We start from the raw sequence: 8,726 nt of genomic DNA on the forward strand, positions 1-8,726 counted from the left end.
ACTGCACTTGGGCTTTCAAAAGAGTGTATCTGAAACTACTCTTTATCAAACATGATGGTGCTGATACTTTAATTATTTCATTATATGTTGATGATCTCTTGCTGATAGGAAGCAATCTAGAACTAATTGAAGAATTCAAGCAAGAAATGAAAAAGGTCTTTGAGATGACAAATCTTGGTCTTATGACTTATTTTCTGGGCATGGAGATCACTCAAAAGAAGAATGAGATTTTTGTTGGCTAGAAAAAATATGCAAAGGAGATTCTAAAGAAATTTCACCTTGGTGAATGCAAACCAATGAACACTTAAATGAATAAAAAAGAGAAGCTTATCAAGGAGGATGGAACAAATAAAGTTGATGAAGCTTATTTTAGAAGCTTGATTGGGTGTCTAATGTATCTTACATCCACAAGGCTTGACATCTTATTCCCAGTTAGCTTGCTGTCCAGATTTATGTATTGTGCTAGTGAATTGCACTTGAAGGCAGCAAAGAGAGTTGTAAGATACATCAAAGGAACTGTCAATTATGGAGTTAAGTACTACAAGGTACAAAACTTTAAATTATTTGGTTTTTCGGACAGTGATTGGGTTGGTAGCTTGGATGGTATGAAGAGTACTTCAGGGTACTGCTTTAGTATGGGTCCAGGTGTTTTCTCTTGGTGCTCCAAGAAGCAAGAGATTGTAGCTCAGTCAACCGTAGAAGCTGAGTTTATTCAACTGTAGTAGTTGTGAATCAAGTTATTTGGTTGAGGAATATTTTAACAGATTTGGGTATGAAGCAAGATAAATGCACAAAAGTTTTTGTTGATAATCAAGCAACAATTTCAATCTCACATAAACCTGTATTTCATGGGAAGACCAAGCATTTTAATGTGAAGTTGTTTCACTTAAGAGAAGTTCAAGAAAGTGGCAAGGCATGTTTAGTCTACTTTTGCACTAAAGACCAAGCTGCTGGCATATTTACCAAATCTTTTTTCACTCAACCCTAAGGAATAAGCTAGGAGTCTGCACCCTCCAAGGCAAGGAGGAGTGTTGAGAACTGCCTTGTTAGTTGCATGATTTTAGGAAAATTGAAGATTTATTTATTTTAATTAGTCAATGGTTATTAGTGGATCAATTATTTCCTATTTTGTAGGCACGTTATTAGTAGTGATTGTTAGAATCACGAGATGTGATATTCTAATTAGTTATTTCTTTATGTATTTAAATTAAGTTGCACTCAATAATAAAATATACTTCCAACCAGCCAATATTCTTCTGTTTTTATTCTCTAAAAACCTACATGCATTTTTCATTTTTCTGTTACTCTGTTTCTGTTATCATCTCAGCAAGACACATAAACCGGTCACGTTCACGTAAGTTTAACTCTTAAACATATGATGATTAAATGGTTGTGGTTGTGTTTTAATCTGATGTTGATGGTAAACAGGAGATGTAGATGGTGGAGAAGAGAATAGAAAAGATGGAATAAGAATGAACAAGGCAAGGAGAGAAAGTTGCAGCATTGGGAAGGAAGAATGGAAGGAAAAGACACACTAGAAATAGAAGGGTCGGATTGCTCTCATGCAACTTGATGACAAGTCCTACCTTGTACCATCTAACATCTGAGCTCATCTCTTTGTGGTCTCAAAACACACCACAGACACAAACCTTTTCCAGATTTATCACTCCGGAATATCTTTTTCGGATTCATAAATCCGGAAAGTTAAAAGAATCCTAAATAAATCTGTCTGAACCCACCCCATTGGCGACCACAACCAAAATTCATACCTCCACTAAATAACTACTCATACCTCTATTAAATAAGTGAAGAACCTGCTTATGTTACAAAGCTTCTAAAGCTTTGATGATCATCAAAGACTCAAGATGAAAAAAGGTTTCGAAGATAGAGACGGAGAAGAAACAAGGAAAAACGAAGAAAGTGATAATATATTATAAATTCATAAGAGCAAAATAGACATTTTATATATTATAAATTCATAATGTTATAATTTTGATTAATTATTTAGTTTTGTATAAGCAAAGAGTTATTAGTTATTTTAGTGAAGTGATTTATGATTAGTTGTATGACCTAGATATTGCCATATGCAAGAGATTAACGAGTATACCTTTGAATTTATGATTAGTTGTATGACCTAGATATTGTCATGTACAAAAAAGGATGATATTATACCATCGAATATTACATAATTAAACAAAGATGATATAATTTGTTATTCTTGCTTAGTCACGTTATTATTCATCAACTTACACTTTAAGGATTTCCAAACTATTCATAATTTACATTTCATTTTTTTAAAATTTAGACTTCATTTATAGGCTAAATTGCTAAAAGAAACAGCATAGAAGCACATGAAATCCCTCCAGAAGAATAGTTGCTCCATGCAACCCTTAAACATCTCTTAATTGGACATGCTAAAAATTTTCCCCAGGAAGAGGATAAAAACATCTAGAAAGTTTAAGCAACTTTTGCATTGCATTAGTGACGGAAATTAAGTTACTATTCTAGTGTTGCACTAAAATAATAATGATTATAGCATGTAAACCGATGTTAACCAATTCTAAAATAGCAAGAGTTCGGTAGTTCTAACGTATTCTAGGTTTTTCACTCGCCAACACATTCCTACTAACATATCTCTATTATTAGTTAAAATTTATCACAAATTAATAAAATCATTAATAAGTAAAGTCATATATTTAAATAAAAAAAACAATTAGAAAATGAGTTCATAAAAATATACTAATAAGTACTTCCTATTTCCATTTCATATTAGTATAAAACCTTGGCGACTTGCAGCAGAAAATAACCATAAAACCTTCGGCATTGTTTCACTCACAGTTACAAAGTAAGCACAAGAGCATCAACTCAAAATAGATAGAAATGCAAGTAATTTTTGTTAGTTTCAAAATCATGTAGTACCTAGTGAATCCCACATTCTACTTTTACCTAGTGAATCCATTTACATCACAGCATCGATTCACTTAACTTTGGTTGCCTTGTTACATTTGCAAGGAAAACAGACAATCATCACTTAGCCTGCATCATGCCCATTATCCAGTACTCACGGAGGACCAATGATGATTTATTCGGCAATCTAATGGCCAATATGTATTCGAGATCCATTTGGCATTGCACTGCCAGACGTGTTTCCCATCATTTTCACACTACTATTCTCCAATCCACTTTTAAGCCAAGCAAGGTTACTGATGTCTGCAGCAATTGCAGCCAACTCAAAATTTGGGAAAGATGGGGGTTCAGAGAATTCGATGAATTCCGGTCCCAACAAAGAGCTTTCGGACTTTCTACCATTTGGAGAAGCACAGCAACCATGGCCACACTGGTGAGGTATTGCCTGATCACCACAAATTCCTTCAACCATTCTACAAAATTCCATATCTGGTCTTGACGATTGTAAAATGGGACCTTGCTTCGGGACAGGTCTTTGAATTGATGTTGAAGGCTGTATAACATCATTTGAGTGATAAACGTTGAAAGCACTTACACGAGCTACTGGCCGAAAAAGGGTTGGTGGATCCTTGACTTTGTGGTGTAATTGGCCCTCAGCTTGTGCTTTACCATCAGATTTATCATCCATGATATCTACAGAACTGACATCTCTCCCTTCTGAGGATTTCAAAGAAACATCCCCACATGATAGAGTGTCTTCCGAGGATGCTTTTGCTTTCTCCAAGCTGGCATCTTCCATGAAGTTACCAGATTCTAATTTAATCTTATCAAGTTCAACTCCGCGACGCCTCAGAGTGGAATTCCAGTGGTTCTTAATGGCATTATCTGTTCTTCCGGGCAGAAGCCTGGCAATGGCTGCCCATTTGTTGCCATGGATTGCATGAGCAGCAACTATGATTCTGTCCTCCTCATCTGAAAAGAATTGTATTTTGCAAGCTTATATCTTTAGGAGTGGCATGATACGACATGATAGATGATACCTCGTAGTTTCTAAACAAATATATAACACAATTCTAGTGTAGGACACAACACATTACAAACATATTTCAATGCAATGCATGTTTGTTGAATAATGGATTTATTGTGCCTCGAATTGGTCACATAGTGTAGACACTTATAATTTGTACCTGGCTGAGCATATCTGCTCACAAAAAAAGAAATTGTCTTATTTAAAGAGAAATGTTGTTCGAAGACAAAAGTTGTTCTAAGACAGAAGTTGTTTAAGACAACGCAACAAATGTTGATATAAAAACGGTTGAATATATTGAAAAAGTATGTATAGGATTAATTTCTTTTTTATTTTGAATATACATATAGAATCTTCTATTTATAATAGAAGAAATATGGACTAAGTCCAAAATACAAATAAGAAATAATAACAAACTAACTAAAGATAAAACATAAATATAAAATAAAGATATTATATCTAACAAAAACAATTAGTGAAGTGAATATATCATAGTCGGTGCTTCCGGAAAAAAAGTATGATGAATGAGACAGAATATTACTTGCGATAAAAAATTAGAATAACTAATATAAATGAAATTCACAACAGGTCAAAAGCTTAGATATAGTACAATAGGTATTGGCCACACTGTTCTTCAATAAAATTGACCGAGTGTTTATATTTCCTTTCAATGTGTTGTCAACCTCAATGAAGCCTTCAATTTCATATCGCCAACTACAATAGGCATCATTTACTGAAGAAAATAACTACAAGTGCTATGATATCATACTAAAGTTATTCTTGGAAATTGATTGAAAACAAACTTTTTGACGAGCCTCATTCTCAAGCATCACATGTGTCTTATGTTCTCAAAAGTACTCCTCTCTTTCAAGATGATTTGAAGCATGCTAAGCCGTAGTAAGGTTTATCACTTTTTGTCGAACTCAATCACATGCTCCATTGCTTGTGTTGGCCCTCGTCTAACACTTTGAGTTTTATTCTTGCTCTTATGAAAGTAGACTGTAAATTAAATTCAAACTCACAAAATCAACTTGGTGAGATGAGGTTTGCACCCATCTATTTATTATAGTTTGGCCATGTTAGGCACCTTGAAATAGAGATGAGAAAACAAAGACAAAGAAGCAAAGATAAACTAACAAACTAAATTATTCTCTATTAAATGTAAAAGCTAATGTTTACAAAGGAAATAGCTTCCTTTCACAGAGGGTATTCCCTATCACAATAGTCAAAGACTCTTAGTAAATAAAAAGAAGACCCTTAACACCTCCCAAAGAGAAACTATTTATAGACTTTCTTAGAAAGAATCTTCCGTTGTCTGTCGCCACCGTCAAAGTTACAATTTTGACCAACGAAAACACAATTTTGATCGTCTCAGTCAACCACCCTAAGAGTTGTACGCCACTATTGGCCGATGTCCATCACTGTTGGTAATCTTCTTCGTCAAAGTCATCTTGTTTGTCTTTGCACTTCTTATCAATTGGATGTTAATAATGCATTCCTCAACAACAATGTGTAGGAAGAGATTTATATGGAACAATCTTCCAGGTTTGTTGCTTAGGAGAGTCTTCTAGGTAGGTATTTCGTCTTCTATGTCGTTTTCGTAAATCATTAACAATTTTGTGTCACTTGAGTGTAAAAGTAAATATTTTCAACGATCAAGGGAAAGTGAATGTGGAAGTGAAGATGGATTTGGCCATTTTGAAACATAACCTACTAGACATCAAAGAGATAAAAAAGAATGTTATGTGATCTCAAGAAAAACAAAAAGTTATTTGAGAAGGTGAAAACTCAATTAATGGTGAAGGAAGGAAGAAAGATCTGTCCGTGACAAAAGATCCAATGAGGAAGATGAAGATGCGTATAGGCTGTGATGAAAATGATGGAATTACAAACTTTTGTTAATGTAGTTATTTTCATATAAAATTATATTATTTCTATATGTACATTGTTAGGATATGACCTCCTATTACGAAGGTCTATGAAAGAAGAAATAAGGGTAAAAAATACATCTAATTGATTTAATTCAAGCATCTGACAAACCAATTAGTGGTTATATAGTTGTTGTGAGGGGAAGGTAGGTATATATATGTATATTTTCGAGTCTTGGGGAGATAGGAAGAAAATAGGATTGTTAGTGGGAGGTTTTGGACCCTTGAAGTGCTAGTTATTGTATTTGTAAACTTTTTTACATTGCAAGTTCTATACAGAATTCGCATTTTTCCATCTGAGAGTTCCTTCCCTTTAGAGTATTTTGATCTAGTTTCTATAACAAATTTTCTAAAGGTGTACCATACCCTTTATATCTTAAAAAATCATAAAATATACCTGTATCCAAGCAACATACTTGAGGATGATAGCGAAAACAGAATGGAAGCCTTGAAGAACAACGGGAAGTTCTTCATGGAGTGAATCAACTATTACAAATTACTTCTCATGTCCTCTAATTCGGCAAAGATTCAGAAAAAGATGGTTGGTAATGAAGGAATTCCACTACTGGTGACACTGAATGAAGAAATTAAACATACGCTTCACAAGACATAAACAGAGTGAATGAGGAGAAAACAGAATCATAACAGTAAGACATTATGAGTCCTTCTGAGATGAGTAAAAAATCTTGGGCCAAAAAGATTTAATTTCCCAACATTCATGGCGGAAACTGAGTGAGGTGGTAGCCCAAGGTTGAGAATTTCTTGAAAGTACAATAGATGAAACCAAATCTGAAGGTTCATCCGGTCAGTTAGTTGCGACAGGGACAAATAGAGAAATAAAGCACAATTCCTATCAATAAGAGAGGTGGGAAAAGAGCCGTCTTGTCAATTGAGAAGAGTTTTGGTCTTCGGGCATTGGGAGCTGCAGATCCTCAAAATTCTGTTGTCTTTTCCCCTATTCTTTTCCAGTAAAGGCAGATTTCTTTATGATTCTGATCCAGCTCCTACCATCAACTCTCATTCATGAACATGCAGGTTTAGCAGGGCACTTGCTTGAGTTCTTGAGAAAGAAGACATAAGATCTGATGTAGATAAATTTGATAAGGTGACAGCTCAAAGGTTCTAAAGAGGTCGTTTCTGAAGCTTGTACAAAAGATTAGGTACCTTATGGCAAATGGATTTACTGATGAATGCAGGATTTGGTAATCTTGGTGAGAAGGGGCAAAACATGTTCCCCAATTACTAGCCCGTAGGAAAGCCAACATGGTTGAACTTTGAGCAGCTGACATTGATGGGTTCCAGAGAATAGCTAGTTATTGTAATATAATTGATTGGGCTGCTAAAGTTTATAAGATTGTGGCCTTGGCTCTGGTAGAAGAGAAAGCATATTCATTAATTCTGGAAACTGAAGCAGCTGCTCAGTTGTATAAGGGGTACCTTGGAAGCATGGTTCACTTCTTTGGTCTCCATTTGTGATTCGGTAAACCACTACATGAAGTGCTGCTTCTCTTTAATCTATAAATTTTATCACATTTAAGGTGTAGTTTCCAAAAAGATTGGTACTACTTAAGCTAAGGCTCCAAGACATAAATTTATTCATTTAACTTGATGGGACATCATTTTAGTTAACTCACTAAATCATAGGAATATATACACAGGCATATCAAATAATCTAACGTTTCAAGAATTTGGCCTTTAAAAAAAATGATTAAATAAAACGAAAACGGATTACTATGGTTGTAAAAAAACATCTGCAACCACAACCATGGCGGCAATGTCAAGGTTTTGCTCTCAACGTTGAGCCATTGCGACTGCAATTACGGCTACAACATCAGTCCCAAAATATCAAGAATTGCAGATACCTTATAGCCATTAATACTCACAGGCACAGCATCAGTCAGCGAGTAATAGCTATACCCTATAGCTAATAATAACAACCAATCACCATCTTAAGATGACACTACGATAATTCTTGAAATAACAAGAAGATAAAAAGGCAGGATTTTTATCCATTAAGAAACAATAAAAGAAACAATAATGCACACAGCAAATCCAAATGTCCAAGCAAAGTCAAAAAAGAACCACATAACCCATTAAACTATAAAAACAAAAGATCATACACAAAAACATTACGATAAGAAAATTCAAACCATTCGTAAGGTCAATTCTAAAACATTAAAATTAAATCAAACAAAAACAAAGTCAAATTTAAATTCAAACCCACAGTACCAATATCGATCACGTACCGGTGAAGGGTTTGCGCTTAACGGAGGGGTCAAGCTGGTTGCACCACCGGAGACGGCACGACTTGCCGGATCTTCCACTGATCCCCCGTGCGATGAGGCTCCAGTTTCTGGCGCCGAACTTGCTCACGAGACGACTGAGAATGGCGTCCTCTTCCGGCGACCAAGGGCCCTTCACTCTGTCCTTGCCACCGCCGACATCACTGCCCTCTAACAACAGCAGTCCCTCGTCACCACTTCCGTCTACGGCGGTGGCGGCGGTTTCTTCTGGTTCCATCTGTGAGGTTAGTTAAGGTGGAGAAAGAAAAGACAGAGGAAACTAGAGCAAATGTTTCGGCACTTTTTGACCCATGTTTTAGCACTTTCAAAGGGAGGTTTGAGTTAATATAATTTAATTACAATTCTACCCTTGTCTCGCTTTCTTCAGTTACGCACACTGGACTGATGCAGTTTTCATCATTTAATTACTACCATTTTAATGTATACTAGACTAGAAAACACGTGTGTGCATATATATACTTGTGTGTGCATGTGATTTTTAGTTATTAAAGAAAATGAAAGTTCAATAAGGTTCAATTTAATATATGTAAAATTATTCAGCAGGAAACATGTAAGTATTAA

At 35.2% G+C, this 8,726-nt stretch overlaps 2 protein-coding genes across 2 annotated transcripts; one reads left to right on the top strand and one right to left on the bottom strand.

The window, feature by feature from the left end:
• Positions 1–308: 308 nt before the first annotated feature.
• On the top strand, positions 309–722 carry LOC106773355 (uncharacterized mitochondrial protein AtMg00810-like). Its single transcript, XM_014660054.1, has one exon. The coding sequence runs from the start codon at positions 309–311 to the stop codon at positions 720–722; it is 414 nt and encodes a 137-aa protein (XP_014515540.1).
• A 2,015-nt stretch (positions 723–2,737) lies between these two features.
• On the bottom strand, positions 2,738–8,518 carry LOC106773010 (transcription factor MYB1). Its single transcript, XM_014659671.2, has 2 exons — positions 8,109–8,518; positions 2,738–3,879 (listed from the first exon to the last, which is right to left on the bottom strand). The coding sequence occupies exons 1-2, from the start codon at positions 8,380–8,382 to the stop codon at positions 3,095–3,097; spliced, it is 1,059 nt and encodes a 352-aa protein (XP_014515157.1). The 5' UTR covers positions 8,383–8,518; the 3' UTR covers positions 2,738–3,094.
• Positions 8,519–8,726: the final 208 nt, after the last annotated feature.

The sequence above is a fragment of the Vigna radiata genome, chromosome 9, assembly GCF_000741045.1.
Source record: "Vigna radiata var. radiata cultivar VC1973A chromosome 9, Vradiata_ver6, whole genome shotgun sequence".
NCBI classification, from domain to species: domain Eukaryota; kingdom Viridiplantae; phylum Streptophyta; class Magnoliopsida; order Fabales; family Fabaceae; genus Vigna; species Vigna radiata.

Bases quoted from the DNA above. Each gene is read 5' to 3' on its own strand.
- LOC106773355 (XM_014660054.1), top strand. From the start codon at position 309: ATGAATAAAAAAGAGAAGCTTATCAAGGAGGATGGAACAAATAAAGTT.
- LOC106773010 (XM_014659671.2), bottom strand. From the start codon at position 8,382: ATGGAACCAGAAGAAACCGCCGCCACCGCCGTAGACGGAAGTGGTGAC. The intron at 3,880-8,108 runs GTACGTGATCGA...AATTCTTTTCAG, and splicing joins TAAGCGCAAACCCTTCACCG to ATGAGGAGGACAGAATCATA.